We start from the raw sequence: 22,129 nt of genomic DNA on the forward strand, positions 1-22,129 counted from the left end.
AGATAAATCTGATCAGTTTCAGGAAAACGTTTATATGAATATTTTCGTTGACCTTGCTCTCAAATTACTTATATAAAACTGGAAGTAGCTTAAATTTCTAACAATCCTAACAATTCTAGGAATACAGCTACCATGGATCAAGCTGTAGCTCAGAAATGGATTTTTAAATGACACCTTGCCTTTCAAGAATATATAGAAAGTCAATGTTGACAGTGTCAAGTCTAGTCGACAGAATGCAACCCTACAGAGAGATTAAAAGGCGTGACATTGCAAATTCCATCGCTTTTAGAATCTTACATCATGTTTTCTTTTACATTGTTTACAGTTTCAGTACTTCAATGCCCCAGTGGTGCAATTCTGGCAGAAGTCCAGTTCAGAAATACTTGTACAGTATAAAATTAAAACAACAAAAAAAAAACTACTATTCCCAGCAGGCTCCAGGGAAAGAGTTGCGAAATAAACGAGGATATATAAGATGCCTCTCGGGCAACGTGAAGTTCAGACTGCTCGGCGAGTTTCGCAGCCGCTAGTCCTTTTTTAGGGGTATTTTTTTTTTAATGCAGCGTTATTATTATTATTATTATTATTTTTCCTCTCCTCGGAAAGCTGAGAACAGTCCCTCTGCTGCCTTTTCTTTTCTCCGGCGCTTCCTTCCTTTTGTCCGACCATTGCAATGAGACCCAACGAAGCAGGGGAGGCGTCGTCCGCCTCGGAGATGCGCTTGGACGAATGGAAGCGATGGGCGGCTGAATGCATCGACGAGTCTTCGCAGCGCCTGGGCGAGCTAAGCCGGGAGATCTGGAGCCACCCGGAGCTGGCTTTCGAGGAGCACCAGGCTCACGCCGCCCTGACGCGCTTCTTCGCCGGCCTGCCCGTCTCCTCCTCTTCGGCCGCCTGGTCGGTGCAACGCAATTACAAGTTAGAAACGGCCTTCCGGGCGGACTGGAAATGGGACGGGGCGTCCTGCTCTCCCGCCGAAGCCAGCCAGGGTCTCCCGCAGCCGCCGCCGCTTCGGCTGGCCTTCCTGTGCGAGTACGACGCCCTGCCCTCCATCGGGCACGCCTGCGGGCACAACCTCATCGCCGAAGTGGGAGCCGCCGCCGCACTGGGCCTGAAGGGCGCCCTGGAAAGCCTTCGCCAGAGTCCCGCCGGCCTCCCTCGCCAGGCGCCCGCTGTTAAGGTGAGAAGCTTAGAATAACTTTATTGTTACTTTAAACGTACACTAATCGACAGACCTTAAAATGAAATTTCGTTGCATACAACTCACCACCTCCAATATACACTACATAAATATGAAGAAAGAAGGAAGGAAGGAAGATAGGAAGGAAGGAAAGGAAAGGAAGGAAGGAAAGGAAAGGAAGGAAGGAAGATAGGAAGGAAAGGAAGGAAGAGAAAGAAAGAAAGAAGAAAGAAAGAAAAAGAGGCAAGCAAGCAAGAAAGAGAAAGAAAGAAAGAAAGGCAAGTAAGCAAGCAAGCAAGAGACAGAAAGAAAGAAAGAAAGAGAAAGAAAGAAAGAGAAAGAAAAGAAAGAAAGAAAAAAGATTATACATATATTATATGACACAGAGAAACAACACAGTCTAAGTGAGTTGGCATCTTGGTCCTCTTCACCACCCTCCTTGGTTTTAATGCTAGGGAGCACACGGGATTATAAAATGCTAACTTCAGATTTTGAGCATATCTCCCCCCCCTTCCTCCTTCGTTGTTGTTTTGTAAATCTCTTATCTTTATCTAGAAAGCTATGCATTTTGAAAATGTCAGTCTGAGCGCAGTGTTGAAGAGAGGAGCACACGCATCCCAGTAAACAGGCTTTCCCTGGCTGGGATTCCCAGGCGGGATGTGCTGTTGTTGTTTTTCCAGACCCTGATGTCTTCTCATCTTCTCGTTTTAGATCACAGTGCTGGGTACCCCTGCTGAAGAAGATGGAGGAGGCAAAATAGACTTAATTAAAGCTGGAGCTTTTGATAGTTTAGATGTTGTTCTTATGGCTCATCCCTCTCAAGAAGATGCAGCTTATTTACCTGATATTGCAGAACACGAGTGAGTACGGAGGAGTGGGAAAGCTTTGCTGAGAGTGTCTGAAAAAGGGTCCTGTGCCTTTTGATCTCCTTTTAGATTCGGAAGGCTGCTCGGAATCCTTTTTCATCTTTTGTGTCAGTTCGTGAACAACACCCTACAACACATTTATGTAATTCAGCAGTAAACTTCTTCATTTTGCCTGTGTTATGCAAAAGTTGAGGTTCTGTGCTCCGTATATAATATCCTGAAGGGTCTCTTTGGGAGGAAAATGGTAGATAATATAGGAGGGACATCAGAAGTCCATATTTCAGTTTTTATTGCTTTAGAGCCACTTCCATTATTAACATTTTTGTTCCTTTGACTGACAGTTGTAGCAACAGCATGAATTCTTCTTGCTCCTACAGTACTCCTACATTTGAGGAGTCCTACTAAAATGGCCCTTGTTCTTACTCATGGTTAGTACTCATTATTAAATTATACCTTACTAGGGAAGCAGCAATGGTCAGAAATAACAGTTGCCACCACTACCAATAATTCACTTGTATTCAGTGTTCCTGTCTTAATATTTGAAGGTGGCAGAATGCCAAACTTTAATCCCCAAAGAGAAAGGAACAATATCTACGATAAGCAAAAGCAACAATTTCTTGCAACCATAGTTTACCCAGGGCTCTGTGTTGTTTTGTTAAACACGGGGGTAAGCATTTTCAGAAACTGCTTCTACAAAAAATAGTTATTCCAGGTAGCCCTTGAATTATTATTACTCATTTAATGTCTGTTCCAAGATATGGCTCTTGAAAAAGTGACTTACAACCAGTCGTCACACATACAACTGCCAAAGTCACCACGGTCACATGATCAAAATTTGATACTTGGCAAATGGCATGTGTTTACAACAGTTACAGGTCCCATGGTCAAGTGATCACCGTTTGCAACCTTCCCAGTGGGCTTCCAACAACCAAAATCAGTGGGGGAACTAGGGTTCACTTAAGGACTGTGGCAAAAAAGGTCATAAAATTTGGGGCAACTCACTTAACAACTGCATTGCTTAATAAAGCAAGTTCCAATCCCAATTGTGGTCATTAATTGAGGATTACCTGTAATAACTTGCCTGTACTGTTTTTGATTTTTTTTTCTTGTTTTCTCATTTTTAAGCGGTGTAATTCTAAGTTCGGCCCAGTAGTATTGGCCAATTGTTTATAACTAGTAAATATAAGCCAGTTGTTTATAACTAGAAAATGGAGCAGCCATTACTTTTTTACAGGGGCTTCTGTCGTTGTGAGGATGTTAAAAAAAAAATAGTGGATGTTGAATCCCTCACCTCTTTGTATGTTCCACCAGTTGTACAAAGAGGTAGGGCTTTAATTGTAAGGGCATGCCTGCCATCTTGACTTTTTTGACACATACACATATACACAACCTTGCAGGCATTCCTGATGATACCTCTATTGATTTTCTATAAACTCCACAGCTATATATTACCCAAACATCTGCTAAACACCAAAGGCTCCCACATTATTGTTATCCCAGAGCAGGGCTATGGAATTCCTTTCTTACCTGCTTATTTACAATGCTCCATATTTGCTTATTGGTTCAGTTTTGCTTGGTAATATACTTGGTAATTGTGAAGTAAGGAAAATATCACAAATGGCATCCTGTTTTGTGACCTTTCAGTAACTTCTTTGGTAATGTATTACATGTAAAATTAAAGTAAAATAAAATAGTAGGAAATCAGGAGAAATCAGTTATCAGATATATCTGAAATATGCAGTATTCATTTAATCTGAATATTTTTATATTGTAATTTTTTATGAATGTGTAGCTATCAGTAGTCCAATATTTTATTTAAAAAAAAAAATAAGCAACTATTTTTAAAAGTTCATGAAACTTCATCATTATAGAGGTTGCAACAAGTACATCTTTCTCCCCTTTTACCATGTTATTATTTTCAGTATTTCCAAATGACTACTTTGTCATGTGACATGTAGCTGTTACCTTCCCACCAAAGGTGGTCCCTATTTTTCTACTTGCATTTTTTAAGTGCTTTCCAACTGCTAGGTTGGCAGAAGCTGGGACAAGTAATGGGAGCTCACCCTGTTATGCGGCACTAGGGATTCGAACCGTTGAACTGCCGACCTTTCAATTGACAAGCTCAACGTCTTAGCCACTGAGCCCCCGCGTCCCTTACTCCTTATACTTAGCACACATTTTATAGAAAGTTATTTCTCATTTACTTCTCAAATGAGTCAGCATTAGATTTCTAGTTTAGAACCGATTACATTTCTAACACAGAATCCTAGGAAACAAAAATATATTTTCTAACTAATAATTGTTTACAGTGTTTATATGCCACATCTTATTAGCTAAACAAAATTATAAAAATGTACAGGTACAACCTACCTTTTGCTTCAGCCTTAGGACCAGATATTGCCTGCTAGTAGTATTCCTTGTCAGAGGCACTATTTTGTGTGCTTCTCTTCATCTGAAAAAGCCCGCAGGTCATCTCTATCTACAGATTGATATAGTATAAAAGATGCAAAAGAAAGGAAAAAGCTGAGATGGAGCAGGGAGAAGAAAGCAAGTTCAGATAGTAGTTCTTACCAATGCGTTTAACAGAAAAACAGACGTAACCTTTACATGAATAGGTTTATATCTTAAATTCTGTGTTTCATTTCATGCTCACTCTAATTAAAAAATGTATCTATAGGCATAAATAGGCAGAAGGATTCATGGATACTGGAAGGCTGAATTTACCAACAAATACTTGTTCTAGAAATGGAATCTTTGGTTCTTCGTATATTGCCCTGTTTCATTCTTTTTCATGCTAATAAATTAAACCCAGGCATGACCCAAATAAATTAAGTTCTGAAGTGTCCTTTGCAAGTTGCTTGGTTATTTGAGACAATGCTGATAATGCAGCACAAATCTACACAATTGTTTTGTGCTCTGGAAAAGAATATTCTGATGTGTTTGTAAAGTTTATTTAGGAAATGATTTGGGAAAACCATCTTTTTTACGCTGTAAGTTCTAAATTTAAAATTAATGTGTAGCACATTTATTGTATGGGTTATATGCATCTTCTAAAACAATGTTATGAAATGTGCAGATCTTTGCTAATCTTAAATGTTCTGCTTTTTTGTCTTTGAGCTTTGGCGCTCATCATTTTTATGAAGGCCCATTACATGGGATGGGAATTGATTATGTATCATCAAGCCAATGTCAGATCTTAATGAGTGCATAGATAAATTTTCTTTAAGGCCATTGGTCCTTAACCTAGGCCTTCAAGTCTTCAGACCTTCAGTGCACCCATCGTTGTTGTAACTGAGTTCATCCACCTTGCTGCTGATCATCCTTTTCTTCTATTACCTTTCATCTTCCCAGCATTCAGTGATCTGGCATGTCCTCTGTGACACACATATCGTATCATCAATGGACTATGCATACAGATCTTTCATTTGTGCTTAGAAATCTATCATGCTTGGTAGTTACTTATATGAAATACAATATGAGTACAGGCATCTACCAGTAGCATTAAGTGAAGCATAATATTCAGTGTTGTGAATGAAAAATATGAGCTATAATCCAGAGTTCCTCTGTTTTGAAAGAAGTGCACATTCCTTTACTTATAATTCTTTGCAGAATCAGAATTCCCTAGCATGCTGAGTAAATTATAAATATATAAGTAGAATAGTTTTAAATGTATTTTTTCCTAAATTCAGAAATCAATAAGATGAAAAGAACATGAATGTAAGGAAAAACAAACTACAATTATAGTTAGTTTCATGTATTCATGCAGTGATTTTTGGAAGGCTGTGATAAAGTGAAATAAGCAATAATTACCAGCTGTTATTATATTTCCCCCACTGTAATTATGAGACACTGATGGCTTACTGTAATAAGGAGTGATACAAGGATTTAATATAAAACATTCACAGTTGGAACTTAAATATATAAAATTTAAATACCTATGCCTAAAAACAGTTCAGATGGGCATTTTATCACTCATCATAGAGCCCTCATCAGGAATATCTGGAGCCTATAACAATTGAGACCTACCTAATCTCTTAGTGAAGACTATTCTACAATGAAGGTGCAGCTACTGAAAGATTTCTGTTTCAGTTTTAGATATTTGCCAATAAATTCTAAATCAGCAAAATAGGGTTGAAATTTTAACATTCCCAAATTCTGTTTCTTGATATACCGGTAATTTTTCATAATTTCATAATGCTTTATAAACATTCAGTTTTCACTCATTATTTTTAAGATTGCATTTGTAACTCGGTTCCTGTTAGTCAAATGTTATATTTTATCATGTTTTTCATTATCAATGCTGTCATTTTAGTATATTACTTTTCTAGATTTAACAAACACATGTTTATTTGGAAATAAACAGATGGGTGACCACATTTGGGCAATTAGTTGATCCAGTGGTGAAATGTAAAATTTGTTACTACCAGTTCTGTGGGCGTGGCTTGGTGGGGTGGGGTGGGGTAATGTGACTGGGTAGGCGTGGCCAACTTTTTTTTTTTACTTTTTACTTTTTTTTTACTTTTAAAAGCATTTTTTCTACAACCTTAAGAGGTTGCAGAAAAAAATGCTTTTAAAAGCCTTTGATGATCAGGCAACTCAGCTTTTTATTTTAAAGGCATTTTTTTTCTACAACCTCTTCAGCCGAAGAGGTTGCAGAACAAAATGCTTTTAGAAGCCTCTGACGATCCCAGCTGAGCCGCACGATCATCAGAGGCTTTTTTTTTAACTTTTAAAAGCATTTTTTTGGCCGAAGAGGTTGTAGAAAAAATGCTTTTAAAAGTAAAAAAAAAAGCCTCTGATGATCGTGCGGCTCAGCTGGGCGGGGGGGGCAGGGATGTTTGCTACCGGTTCTCTGAACCCCCCGCCATCATCGCTACCTGATCGGCTGATCCGGTCCGAACCGGGAGCATTTCACCCCTGAGTTGATCTCAAAAAAGCTGATCAGAGTTTGACTCAGTATTCAAATGAGAGGCCACCAGTAAGAAGGATGGCTGCAAGTGAGGGAGGTGAAACATACATTCTGTAGGAAAGCAATGGCAAACAGCCTTCATTTCATTGCCAGCAGAACTACAGGGACATAACCATAGTCAAGCTCAAGTCAAATAAGACTTCATCTTTGGAAAGGAAGTAAAATATATTTTACCAGTCATGTACACTGCATAAAAGAAACATCTGCTGTCTTACCTCTTTATTTTGGCCTAGTTCAGATGACTTGGTCTTCTATGGAGCTCCTCTGTGACACATAGATTTCTTTATTTGAATTACTGTGAGAAATTAATCTGTATAACTACACTTATAATGCAGGTGTATTGTGTTCTGTAAAACATTTTTTCCTGTCTAGAAATGATTTCTGGGTTAGCATATAGAAGTAAACAATAGTGAGATTTGTTCATTTTCCTGTCCTAGGAAGAGCAAATGAGTTAGTCTTATCTGGGTTTGCTCTGTACTAGATACTGGCCAAGAACAGTGGAAGGAAACATAGGAATGACCAAACAAAGCACATTTAATATGCTCATTTTTTAGATAGGCTCTGGCTTAAACAGTAAACCATGGTTTAAACAAAATTGGTGTAAGCAAAACTACTGTAGAAAGAAGACAGTAGAGAAAATAAACCTTTAATAAAACTTCAGGATGTTTTCATCTTCATACATGTTTAACATGTTCTTTTTACATGGTTTTGCTAAAGATTTTAGGTACTAATTCACTAATTTCCTCCAGGCTTCATTTTATGTGCCAAAGATTAGCTTTGACTATGGAAGCTCTGTATCACCTTCCATTCATAACCTTGTGTTGTTGAGTTTCAGATCTTTGTAGAGCTTTGAAGTAATACTATACAATGCAGCATGCACTTACCTCCTTAAAATTATTTTCATGAAATGAACCCAAAGGGATTTTCTTTCCTTTAAAATTGTTTAAAAACAAGCGATGACTTTTATTTCCTAGTGTGACTGTGAAATACTATGGAAAAACTTCTCATGCTGCTGCTTACCCTTGGGAAGGACTAAATGCATTAGATGCTGCTGTGCTTGCATACAACAATCTGTCCCTTTTAAGACAGCAAATGAAACCGACATGGAGAGTACATGGTGAGACCTTCCTTCACTCTTAAGTCCAACAAGTTATATAAGACCCTGATTAAGCAAATGTGTTCTATCTGGCATGTTAATAATGTTATACACAATGAACAGCTGCTTACGTTTATTAGTTTTAATTATTCCAGTGTGGTATTAAATGCATAATGGTAAGAACTCTGTTTTTCATATGAAAATATGAAGCAGCTAATGCTATCAAATTAGCTTTTACATAATCATTAAATCCATATTTTCAGAGTGTAAAGTTAAATTAACATGTTTAATTTTAATTAAATGTAAATAAAATAAAAATGTAGCTTTAATCCTCCATTCTGAAGTTAGTTTAATTCAAAAATTAAACATGGCCTTTGCCCGAGGAAGAACTTGCATTCATTCTCTAGATATATAAAGGAAATACATATGTATGCATTTAGAAGTAATCATGGTGAAATCAGTAATTTTATTATATAAATGCTTAATTTAAGGACATTTCTTGAAAGAGACTGAATTATCTTGCATCCCAAAGATAATTATTGTGGATGCTTTAAAAATAATTATATGCAATATGTATCTAATAGCTACATAATAATAATAATGAAAAATGGAGTTAAATGAAATCCATATGGTTTCTTTAAATATGATATATATATAAAAAATCTCTCATAAATTATTTAAAAAGCAAAAGATTCTTGGTTAAGGGATAAATAATTTGTTTTTCCCAATATTGTCTTTAGGGTATTTTAATCACCATTTTTCCATGCCATTTGATCTTGTTTAATAAAATATTTGGATTTTATTTCCAGTTGTTGGGGTTTCCTTTCAGAGTATTACACATATATAATAAGGGAATTAATATACCTTAAATAGAAGATAAAAAGTGTTCCACATGCGACATGACATCTGTTTTGACCTAGATAAAATATTTATTTAGTGACTTATTGGTAGAGGCAAATTATCTCCTTTTCCAGATAATTCTCTTTTCTGTATTTCATCCATCCAGTTTCTGCTTTGTGAAGGTTTCATTTCATACTCTCTTAAGTTAGAACGACATAGCTTCTGAAGTCTTAGGCAGAAATCATTAATTTAAATTTACTTCAATTTATATACTGCTCCCTTCAAACAGTAATTTGTACAGTTCACTAACACTATAGGAGAGAGTAAGTGATGGTGTGTTTTATCCCCCAGGTGATCTACCTCCTCAAAATTGCATGGAAGTTGGTAGGGGACTTCGAGGAAATCTGTAAATATTGCTATGAAACACTCTTTTTCCAGGTGCAAATCTGTGCTGATACTGTTTTTGTTTTTTTTTTCTTCTGTCCATTTTGGGTCCATGTTAGGTTGATCATAATAGAGTTATTGTAGGTGAATTTGTTGCTAGTTAGGCTGGCTACAGAAGATTATTTTTTCTATAATTTTAAACTAAACTAAGCCATCCTTAAGTTGTATTTATTACATTAACTTTCTAGTAAGCATTTAGCTTTTCTTCTGACCATTGAAATAAATCTAAAGAAAAGCATTTAAGCAGACAAGGCATCTGTATGCCAGTTTGTAATTCAAGCAGCTTTCTGCTTTTAAAATGAACATGTTATGCCACTGAGAATGATTAGCTAAATGTTAAGCATCATATAAAGCACCAATCTGTAGGGTAATTGGAGGCACTAGGCTAGAAATCAGAAAACTAGGGGTTTTAGTGCTGCCTTAGGCAGGAAGCTAGCTAGATTACTTTGGGCCAGTCACTCTCTCACAATACTAAGAAGTAGACAGTAGCAAACCACTTTTGAAAATGTTGCCAAGAAAACTGCAGGGACATGTTCAGGAAGTCAGCACACACCTCAACAACAAGCATTATATAAGTGGATTTTTAATTGGTATGGCAATTGTTTTTTAGAAAGATGTAAATTGGTTCATAGCATTGCCTAATTGTTCACTGTTTTAGTTTTTACATTCTCTTCAAATGAGCAATTTCCCAGGATATTTATACAGCAGTATTTGTTACTATATAAATATCTTAAGTATGGAACAGTTTGGTTGGGTATGGGATGTTCCATTCTTTTATTTTCATCTTGCTGCGGAAATTAATTCTGTGTGGCAATAGCAGTTCTAAATGTTTCATCATTTAATGGGCTGCTGACAAAGCAAGATGATTTTGTATATTAATTTCAGAAACGTGTGGCTCAAAGTAATCTTTATGCTTTATATCATATAAACCTTAATATGTTGGATAATCTATGATTATGAAATTATAATCTCAAATATTGGGAAGAGATACTGCTTACCCAAGGACTCAAAAATACATACTTGGTCTTTTCAGATATTTCTGACAGCTTCTGAATATCTGTACCATGGGATCTTTTTGGGTATATATATCTATCTATCTGACTCTGGAGGGTGAGAAATTTCCCCATCCCTGAATGAAACTGTTTTATTAATACCATAGATATAATTTTAAAACTGTCACATTACATTTAATGAATAGAAGCTTATTATAGATGTCACATTGCAAAGCTTAGGATATGGCAAATTTAAAGTAGCTTGAGACAATAATATTTTGATTGTAACTCTTTTAAAATAAGTACATTGTTCCAAAATGAGCAAAAGAATTAATAAAACTAGATTATCTAGGATGAGACCAGGTTGGCAGCCTCTAGCTAAGCTCCGCAGGACCAAATCACCTGCTCTGCCGAGAAGGCAAAGGAAGAAGCCAGAAGGTGGTTAAGCCACTGAGTCAAACCATACCCTCCCCGGGTGTGCTGCGAGAGGCAACCCTCCTCACCTGCCCCTGGCCAACACATCTGGCAGGTTGGAAGGAAAAGAGATCCCAACCCTTTCTGTGTGTTTTCCCATCTTGTATGCCCAAGAAAGCTGTATGAATCAGGCGAGTGGAAAAAAAAAATACAAGGCACTTTATTATCACAACAGGACCTATGAGTGTTACTTATTATTACAATTAATTAAAGATTATTCCAGCCAGCCTCTGCCAATTATTTTGTCCGTTCATTTGGTGTTTTGCTGACACAGCAGCTTATTTGTCTGAGCTGCATCCAAGTTGCCAATTGTCCTTTGCTCCGTTCTCTTTTGTGCCCTGTGGGTACAGTGACCATATTTTGTTGGAAGAAAGAAATAAAGAATAAGCCTGAAAGGGAGCAAATCTGAAGCTCCCAGCTGCCACCTGCTTCCTCCCAACCATCCCACCCATCACCGCCACTACCAAATGGTCCAAACTCCAAATGGCCTGGAGGTTGACATGGAAGCAATGGCGGTGGCAGCAGGGAATGTGAAAATGGGAAGCCCCTTTAGATTTGCTCCCTTTCAGGGTTATTCTTTATTTCTTTATTCTTTATTTCTTTCCTCCAATGAAATATGGTCACCGTATCCCCACAGGGCAAAAAAGAGAGCAGAGCAAAGGACAATTGGCAACTTGGATGCAGCTCAGACAAATAAACTGCTGTGTCAGCAAAACACCAAATGAATGAACAAATAATCCTTAATTACTTATAATAATAATTAACATTAACAGATCCTGTTGTGATAATAAAGTGTTTTCTATTTTTTTTCCACTCGCCTGATTTGCAAAGCTTTCTTGGGCATACAAGATGGGAAAACACACAGAAAGGATTGGGATCTCTTTTCCTTCCAACCTGACAGATGTACTGGCCAGGGGTAGGTGAGGGTTGCTTCTTGCAACACATCTGGGGAGGGCATGGTTTGACTCAGTGGCCCAACCACCTTTTGGCTTCTTCCTTTGCCTTCTTGGTGATTTGGTCCTGTGGAGCCCGACTAGAGACTGCCAACCTGGTCTCATCCATGCTGGTGGCAGGTAGAGCCGGAACAGAGTGCAGGTGTGAAGGGCTACTGAGCCCAGGGAGAAAATGCCATTAGCGACACTCCAGACAAGAAATTTGGGCTCAGGAAGACCTCCCCTTCCTATTATTATCCCTTCTGTTCTCCTAGAGAAACGCACTCTGCACATGACTAGAAACATCATGAAATCACCCTCCTGGCTTTGGAGGGAACATTGCCCCAATGCTCTATCAGCTCCTCTAAAATCTCTCCATAGTGGCTGTGGAGTTCCCACCTTGGCTCTTCCTGGCAGAGAAAGGACTCATGGCTGCCACTACCACCATACCTTAACATTCCTTGACTCTGGTGCTCTGCAAATGTTTGTGTGCCCCAGTGCTCTTTCCGACTGTCTCACACAATATCCAGTGGGGCAGAAGCCCAGGCCCTGCAATTAAGTGGGGGGGGGGCAGCAGTGATAAAGCTACCACCCATCCCCAACTACACCCTCACTACCGCCTTGCCTTGCCTCGCCTTGCCCAGCTGGATGGGCAAGGCAGTGGTAGTGGCAGCAGGGGATGTGAGAATGAGAAGACCCTGATTGCCACCTCCTCCCCACCCACCGCTCCGCCCACCTGCTCAGCTATCTCTCCTCACTTGCTCACCCCAACACACACCCCTGGCTCTGCCACCTCTCCCCCTCGCTCACCCACACACCCCCAGGCACTCACAGCAAGTTGTTCCCGCAACAAATTGTTCATGTTGGGTTGTTCTGCAACAACCTGGCAGCAGTGAGTTGGTAAGGGGACTTGGTGGTGGTGAGGGGGCTGCCCCAAGCTGCCCACACCCAGTTGCCTGCATTGAGTTGTTACAGAACCAAATTGCTTGCCTAAAAATTATTGTAATGTCCCATAAGAGAGAAAATAGATTAAACCTTTTGGGGTTAGAATTACGGTGATTTCCCACAGAAAAACATGGAGCGCACCTGAAGAAAGAAGTAGAGAAAATAAATAATTGTAATTGTAGATATATCAGGTGTATCATGTCAGATTTCAGTATTTCTTCCTGATTTTATATTTATTATCATGCATTATGAATTTTGATTTTAGTAATATTACAATTATGATGTATTTCCATTTCAGTTTCATGACTAAATTGTTTCTATGCTAGAATGAAAGTAAATTTGAGATTAAGTCATGCTTTCAAATCAGAGCAGGGAAGTATAAAGTAATTCCTACTCTTAAAACTGGCATCAAATGTTTTTTTCTTGAGGTATATGTTAGAATTAAGCAAGTAAAAACAAATGTATATATGTACACACATACACCCCCCACCCCCCATATTTCACAATATTTTTCAGGTCTGGAAAAGATTCAGGGGTTAGAGTAAATGTGCAATATACCATGGATGTCCTTCCGAGGTTTTGGCTGATAATAATACAATGTACAATACAAAAATACATTAGCACTGTTCTTCTTTCTAGCATAATTATATTGAACAGAAAAAAAGAGAAATGTATTTGAAAATGCATTGATATGGATGCTGAACTAAATATGACATTTTAAATTGTCCAATTTTAACCAAAAGTTGAGGCCCTAAGAATTAAAATACGAAAGGGTGGTTTTATCCTAATTTCTTCCTAATATACTGTAAATATATTTTGCTTCTGCTTGATATTTCTTATTTGGCTCTGCTTGGTATAGATAGGGTGAGAAGTTTTTTTTTTTTTTTTTCAATTTTAAGAGCAATAAATAAGCAACAGAGAAATATAGTAGAAAGTGGAAACTCCTGATTTTGGAATTCAGATGTCCATTGCTTTTCTTTAGTGCCTGAGTGTCTTCAGTGTAAGTTCTCATTTATCTACTGGCAAAGCAGAGAGCCTTGGATCAAGTTAGGACTTTTCTGTTTAGCTGTTTTGCAATAAGCCTCAGAAAACCTAAGTGCCAAACTAATTTCAATTACCTATTTCTTCTTCATTGTAGGAATAATAAAGAATGGAGGTGTGAAGCCTAATATCATCCCTTCTTACACTGAATTAGAATTTTACTTGCGTGCTCCTTCCTTAAGGGAACTCTCTACCTTAAAGGAAAAAGCAGAGAACTGTTTTAAAGCTGCAGCTCTAGCAACTGGGTGTGAAGTAAGACTGCTGGATAACTTTTCCAAAGAATAATATAAACTGATTTTTTAAAAAAACATGGATTATTTGAGTTGAAAGAATAGCAGTGCAATATTAAGTTTGCCTTATGTATAATTGTGAATTGTTCAAGTACTGATCAAAACTACCGTAGTATGTAGGGAAGAGATGGCTAAAAAGTGCTCTCTAACTACTATAATTAATTGTATCTATTGGCAAATTCATGAATTATTAACTCAAACTCAGTTATTTAGCTAGTATCCACAATTTCCATTATTCTACATTCAGATAATCCTTGACTTAGAACATTTGTTCAGTGATCATTCAAAATTATGATGACACTGAATGATGTGATTGACAACCTGTACCCAGAGTTGTGGCCACTGCAGGGCTTCCATCATCACATGAATAAAATTCAGGCGCTTGGCAATCTTTATGACTGACCACCTATCTTGCCACCCCCCTCCTGCCCCACTGGGTCCCTAGGGCCTACTTCCAACCTGGCTGGGTCCCACAGAGCCAATGCCATTTTGGAAGGAACCACAATTCTCACAATCTGAGAATTTTTATCCCTTTAGGATAAAAAGGGTGGATTAGTCCTAATCAGTTACAAATAATGCAGTAAGTTTTTATATGTTTACTGTAGTATAAATCCAATTGTATTAACTATGGTTTAATTTCAAATACCTGTGTAAAAGATTTAAATTTTATTGTTATTTTTAGTATATTAGTGTTTTCTGAATGAAATGTGCCTAGGATTGAATAATAAGCTCTTTATTTCCTATGGCCTAATATTTCCAAATATTTTTTTCTTGTCTAGGTGGAATTACAAGATAGTGAAACTGATTTCTACAATGTGCTTCCTAATAAGACTCTACAAAAAATTTACAAAGAAAATGGCAAGAAGCTTGGCATAGACTTCATTTCTGATGACAGTATAAATGAGTTAACAGGTAACAGTTAACATATAGCCCCTTTTTAAAAATATAATTTTATTGAAGAATATCTGCCTTAGAGAATTGTCAAAAGAAACCATTTATCTGGCCTCATCACATTTGTCATCTCCTAAATTATGCCAAAGAAAATCTCAATAAGTTTGAAACATTTTGGCATCCATTAAACATGGGTGTGGCTTTATTATGCTTGGAGGATGTATGGTAGCCAGTGACCCAGAAAATACTGTGCAGTTGAGAAGGGGTTTAACTAAATATGTATATATTTTAAAAGCTAATATCCTACAGTTAACAAAGAAGCTGAAAAGATGTTGCATATTTCAGAAATATGAGATATACACCAAGAATTCCCATGAACTTTTTACAAGAAACATAGTCCCAAGACATCAGTATTATCAAAAATCTGTGGGGACCTTTGAAACATGCAATGCATGCAATAAGATCTGACATAACACTATTCCTAAGCTAGAAAAAATCCATAAGGAATGGGAAAAAAATAAAAAACAAGAATAGATAAAAAGCAAAAAATAGCTGGCTATCCAAAACATTTGGAAGTTTTTTTTTCTGTCAAAGGAAGTGTCACCTAATGTTGATTGACATAATAACCAAACTTAAATTCACTGTTTGCTTATGCTGTATGATAGACTGGCCCTACATTCAGTAATGATGGATAGGAAGTGTCAACTTTTAATAAGGATTCTTGTTTCCTCATTGTTTTTATTTCTCACGTTCTTAAAATGGAGGGACAAAAACTTGGAAATCCTAACATTTGACATATAAAAAAAATCCACCTTAGCACTTAGGATCTATAAGGGAGCTGAATATTTTTATTTGCTGTACCCTTTAATAATACTTTTATTTGTAACCCAAACAATAACATTCCACTTTGTAGACTGTTTGGTATATTCCAAAACCCAAAAATGTTTTGGCTTTCTTTAGGTTCTACTGACTTTGGAAATGTTAGTTACGTGGTTCCTGGGATTCACTCCTATTTTTACATTGGTTCTGATGCATTGAACCATACTGAGCAGTATACAACAGCTGCAGGTTAGTAGTTAAAAGTGGGTATATCTTTCACATTAAAAAAAAAACAACCACCTATTGCGAATAATGTGGCAAAATGCACATGGAGTCAAGTTTGAGTGATCACATTATTCTGTTGTGGCAGCCAGTGCCTTTTGAGAGTGGTAGAACAGGGCTGATGGTAAGGATGCACATCTCTACCAAGAAAATATGAAAAAAAAATCATTTTTTTTGGTCTAGGAAACTAACCAGCTATGTTCTCTATTTGCGTAAAAAGCATGGCCTCTTTACAGCTGTTCTCTCCTATGAGGCCAGTATTTCAGGATGTAAAAGGAAGGGATAGAAATAAATGCCTAAAAGGCGAAAGATTTATACGATCTGAAGAGAAACCAGAGTAATATGACATAGAGATAGGCAGCAATGGGTTCGACAAGATATGGATGGGCACGGATAATAAATTATTGGCCAAATTATATAATTATTTGGTGGAGTACGACTTGATAGAGGAGGTGGTTAAGGACCCAATGCTAGCATGGGCCAAAAATATTGGACAAACTATAAATCTGGATGAGTGGGACAAAATTTGGAACAACAATCTCAAAATGATCAGGGCAACAACTTATAAGGAAAACCAATATAAGATGATTTATAGGTGGCCCTTAGCACCAGCCAGGATTGCCAAAATTTACCCAAATATGAGTCCAAACTGCTGGAAGTGTGGTCACCAGCAAGGTACTTTTTATCACTGTTGGTGGTCCTGTCCACAAGCCAAAAAATTTTGGAGGATGATATGTAAATGGCTGTCGGAAATAATAGGACACGCTATTGAATTAGAACCAAAAATATTTCTCCTGGGAATCTTGAAGACAGAAATTGCAAGAAAGAAGAAGTATCTTATTGTACATATAATAACAGCAGCAAGAATCTCCTTCGCTCAACATTGGAAAGAGAAAAAGTTACCACCCAAAGAGCATGTAATTAGGAAAATAATGGAATGTGCCGAAATGAACAAACTGACATTAGAAATTAATGATAGAGAGGAAACTGACTGCTATAGCGTGTGGGATATGTGGTATGAGTGGTTAGAGAAAAGAAAATCGAAGTGAAGCTCGAGAGAGCTAAAGGTCAATCTGATGATTAATTAAATGGGTATATTGAAATGAGTTGTACTACAGGCAGTAGGAAATAAAATGGAGTAAGGATATAAGTTTATGTAAATAAAATGTAATAATACGTATTAAGGATGATATAAGTAAGAATTCCTACGGGTAGTACTTTGTAAATTAAGATAATCAGGCAATACCATGTAAATAATAAGTAAATATTATGTATATGTATGTGTTTATCAACACCATGAAACCGGAAAGGTGGAATTGTATTATAATTTTCTAACAATAAAAACTTTAAAAAAAAAAAAGAAAGAAATGCCTAATTTTGGTGCTAAATTCATGTATCCAGATTACATTTGCATAAGCATTGAGAGTTATATTCTGTGCATAACAATGATTAATTTTCTTCTCAGTCTCTTGGCAAAAGATCTGATGGCTTCACAACAGCTGGCTCTAAACTGGACATAAAATGAGTTTGTGGAATTGGTAAACGCCAATTCTCTTTGTTTCATCTTGGTTTCTAAATTGAGGAGCAAAGGCAGAACCTGAGAAAGATGCCTTTTGCCAACTAAAGGGTTCAAGTAAATGGATACATTTGTTCCAAATCTGCTGGCCATTCATGCAAGCCAGAGCATCCTGTGAATGGAGTTCTTCTCTCACAGATATTGGATACAACTCAATGCAAATTTATAAATACAATTTTAGTTGAATAATGTGGATTTTACATTGGTAGATACATCTGCATCTGTAAGAGAAAACTGTTCTATAGTCTCTATTTCCAGCGGAATTGAGATTGCAATCTTTTAAAAAGGAAATTGTTTTAAACATCTCTTCAGATTTGAAATTACACTACATTGTTCCTGTACTTAAATGAAATCTCTATCTTTTGTGGATTTGATTATCCTAGGATCGGAAAAAGCTCAGTTCTATGCTTTGAGAGCAGCTAAAGCTTTAGCCATGACTGCCTTGGATGTCATTTTCAAGCCAGATGTGTTGGAAAAAATTAGAGAAGATTTCAGATTAACAAAACTGAAAGAAGAAGGTCATCTGAATGTTCCTGGAAATGCAAAAGGACCAGATAATGGTAATGGAGCAGAATGTGCATCACATTGAAGTAATGCAGCATATTACAACATTAAAAAAAACTCTATGGAAAGTCCAGGACTGATCTACTTCGAGGGAATATTTTTAATAATTGGAAAGACATTGAAACCTCCATGTATTTTTTGCAAATAGTATTTTTGTCTAAAATTATGTCATTTGTCTTAATTTCAGACAAAATTACATGGTGTAATTCTAATTGAGCAAAATATGTATATTAGACTTTTGAACTGTTGCAAGTGCTAGCATTATTTTTTTTTAAAAAAATATTTTATTTCTGTAGCCATTATTCTAATGTCAAGGAAAACAGGGAGCCATGCTGTTTATATGGAGAGCCAGTTTGGAATAGTGATTAAGGTGCTGGCCTAGAAAGCAATATATTGTGAGTTCTGGTCTCACCTTAAGCATGAAAACCAGCTGGGTGACTTTGGGCCAGTCACTTTCTCTCAGCCCAACCCACCTCACAGGGTTGTTGTGGGGAAAATAAGAGGAGTAAGTAATATATGGTATATTCTTTGCCTTGAGTTACTTCTAAAAAAAATAAAGATAAAAATCTAACAAATAAATAAACATAAACATAATCATCAGGAAAATTAATATTCTTTGTTAAATTATGTGTAATTGAATTATGACTTTTGCAAAGGGGAATACCAAAGGTTAAGCATTGTTTGAAGGATGTGCTTGTGTTTTTAATATTAGAAATAACTTCTGTTCTCTTAAATACATTCTCATAAATGGAGTTTAGTTTTCAAAATGCAACATTTTTCATTATCTCTCAACTTTCCTGGAAGGCTATTTTTAATCACTAGATATTTCATACCTGAAATACATTCCTATATTCCTGTTCTGCACAATTTTTAAATCAAATGTCTCAGTAGAATGTATAATATTTATTCAAATAATAGAACTGTGTAATGTTTTGGATTCAATTCTATTTTGATGTTTTAGAGTGAAGAGTAGGGTGAAAGTAGCCTCAAAGGGTCAGTTATGTGGACCTAGGAAATGATGTTATCGCTTTAAAGAGTTGTGTGCAGGTGGAACATTTGCATACTTGCATGTTCAAAAAGTGCCTTTTTGAAATCATACGCGAAGAACTACACAGTATAGTACAGAAGTAACCAAGCATAGCAATTAAACTTGAATCCAAGTGGGAAAAATCTTGTGAACGTATCTAATTAAACAAGAATGGGTGATTCTCTCTATATTATAGATAAGGGCGCAATATAAAGCAGTATTTTGGGTTTTTGTTTACCGTACATTGCTTTATAAAATATTCAAAAGAAAAAACAACAAAATTTCCTCTATTGCATTTGCTTAATTGTCCATTTAAGTACTGGAAAAATCATTCTTTGAAAATTATTCCAAAATTTATGTTATGGGTGCAGTACAAAGTAAATTAGTAGACTGGAGAATTGATTTATGACTGTTCCTTTGTGTGGAAAATAGCACTTCCTTCTTCATGTAAAGAAACAGAATTTGAGATTAAACTAGAGTAATCTTTAGGCTTCTTTTTCTGCTATAGAACACTTTGAGCCTTTCAAAATCATTTTATATGGGCATAAAACAGTTCCTCTCCTTCAGAAGATCATAATCAGTCCTCTGAAGTATGTTGACTGAGAGCAAATTGAGAATCTGAAATTCAGTAGCTGCCATCTTGAAATAATAATTTGCCAAGTAGCTAATAGCATGGATTTGGCCTCTAAAGTATTTGGAATAATGCTACATTTTTTGTATTGATGGTGAGAAGCAAATAAACAGGTGAGAAGTGAATAACCAAGAAAAAAGAAAATGTTGCTATTTTCTATTGCAAGGGGATATCCTATGAAAGAGGAAAATTAATATTCATTGTAAAAGAGCACTTATTATAAAATTCTAGATTTTTTTTTTAAAAAAGTATCAAGCATTGATTCTTTATTCTAAGGGATAGTTATTTCTGAATGTAAGGTAATACAGAATCTTGCCCTTACTGACAACATTTTTAGAGTTGATTAGTATTTTTTTCCATTTTAAAAATTGGTTAATTCTTCCCATATTATATTAACACTATCTAGAGCTGTTCAAGGTGCTCTAGAATACTATATTGCCAAACCACTCCATTAATTAGATTACAAGCATCAGTTGGAAAGTAGTCATGTGGTCTGTTTGTTTTGTATTGATATTGTCAGCCTTTGTATTTGGTATTTGTAATATTTATAATAACCAGTTTAGTGTAGTGGTTAAAGCATCAGGCTAAAAACTGGTTTATTTCCAACTTGGGTATAAAGCCAGCTGGGTGACCTTAATCCAGTCACTTTTTCTTAGCCCTAGGAAAGATAAAATGGCAAAACATTTCTAAACAACCTTGCCAGGAAAACTGTAGGGATTTGTCCTGTCACCAAAAATCAGACATGATTGAATAGGAGGGAAAACTATAATAGTGTTAGATCAAGCCTTACAATGCAGTTCTGTGAATACCTACTCAGAAGGAAATCCTATTCATAGATTTTATATCTACTGTCTGTCTGTCTATCATCTATATCTAAATATCTATATGCGTATATAGTATACAAACACTTTCACATTGCACCTACTTATCTAAGCAGTTTTCTCTATAAATATCAAGTGTTTACTCATTTTTCAACTGATCCAATTTATTTTTAACATCTTTGCAATTTAGAATAAATGTATCTCACTCATTTGAATTAACATTCTAAATATTGTAGCAAGTTCAACAACTGTAAATTATATGGATTTATGATTGAAGCAATATGCCTACTTTCTTAGATGTACATATTCATATGCAATGGAGGAAGAGACAGTAGCTAAAAAGCTCTAAAACTATTTGAGAGTTTTGCATGTTGAACACTGAATTGCATGTTAGAAGATTTTACACCTAAACAATAATAATGTAATGTTTGTTGCCTGACAAGATTAGGATATTCTTCAAAATGAGCTGCCTTTTTAAATTTTTCTATTATATCTGACATGCTGGAATTTTTTTTTTATCTTCTACAGCTGTTCTTGGAAGACAAATCATAAATTATTTGTACAACTGTGATATTGTAGTTGCGTATATAAATGTATTAAAGTTACAGTTCATTGCTTTGTCTAAGTTGGTCAGTCCTACTGTGCACAAAAAATAATTTTATCATGTTATATCTAGCATTTGATTTGACTGAACTACCACTTGAAGTAACTTTGCTTTTTCAGGAAAAAATGTGGCTTTGGAGCAGTGGTGGGATTCAAAAATTTTTACTACTGGTTCTGTTGGCATGGCGTGGCTTGGTGGGCGTGGCGTGGTTTGGTGGGCATGGCAGGATACTGTAAAATCTCCATTCCCACTCCATTCCAGGGGAAGGTTACTGCAAAATTCCCATTTCCTCCCAATCAGCTGGGACTCGGGAGGCAGAGTATAGATGGGCATGGGGCCAGTCAGAGATTGTATTTACCAGTTCTCCAAACTACTCAAAATTTCTGCTACCGGTTCTCCAGAACTGGTCAGAACCTGCTGAATACCACCTCTGCTCTGGAGAGATTTTTCTCTCTGTCGCGGAATCCAGTTGTGACAATACTACAGGGAGTAGAGAGCTATCGGACTGGCCAAACCAGGTTTTCCAAAGTTCTTGTCAAGGCTTCCCCTCTCAACCGCAGCGTTTTGTTGAACTCTAGAAGGTTTTCTTCAAAGGAGCTAGCCATATTAGCTAAGTTGGGAACATTCCCATGTTTGTGTTGGCTGCTAGCTGCAGTTTGGCAGTGTCTGGCAGTGCACAAATCTTACTTTAAATTGGGTTTCTGAAAAACACTGTCTTAGATAGAACGCAATACAATAATCGTTTATTAAGAAGTTGCTAGGCTGTAAAGTTAATGGGTTTCATTATTCTCAGAATTCCAGATGGAGTGAAGGGAAGTAGAAACCATCATAACAACTCAATATTT

General features: G+C 36.5%; 1 protein-coding gene across 2 annotated transcripts; it reads left to right on the forward strand.

The window, feature by feature from the left end:
- Positions 1-423: 423 nt before the first annotated feature.
- PM20D2 (peptidase M20 domain containing 2) lies at positions 424-21,295 on the forward strand. Of its 2 annotated transcripts, none has more exons than XM_034408962.3 (7): positions 424-1,180; positions 1,892-2,040; positions 7,990-8,132; positions 13,877-14,031; positions 14,849-14,981; positions 15,921-16,028; positions 18,021-21,295. In XM_034408962.3, the coding sequence occupies exons 1-7, from the start codon at positions 674-676 to the stop codon at positions 18,224-18,226; spliced, it is 1,401 nt and encodes a 466-aa protein (XP_034264853.1). In that variant the 5' UTR covers positions 424-673; the 3' UTR covers positions 18,227-21,295. The 2 variants fall into 2 exon arrangements, with proteins under 2 accessions (XP_034264853.1, XP_034264854.1); XM_034408963.3 differs by having other exon boundaries at positions 447-1,180; positions 17,527-18,269.
- The last annotated feature ends 834 nt before the right edge of the window (positions 21,296-22,129 follow it).

This window comes from Pantherophis guttatus, chromosome 1, assembly GCF_059756535.1.
Source record: "Pantherophis guttatus breed Tessera chromosome 1, ASM5975653v1, whole genome shotgun sequence".
Classification (NCBI taxonomy): Eukaryota; Metazoa; Chordata; class Lepidosauria; order Squamata; family Colubridae; genus Pantherophis; species Pantherophis guttatus.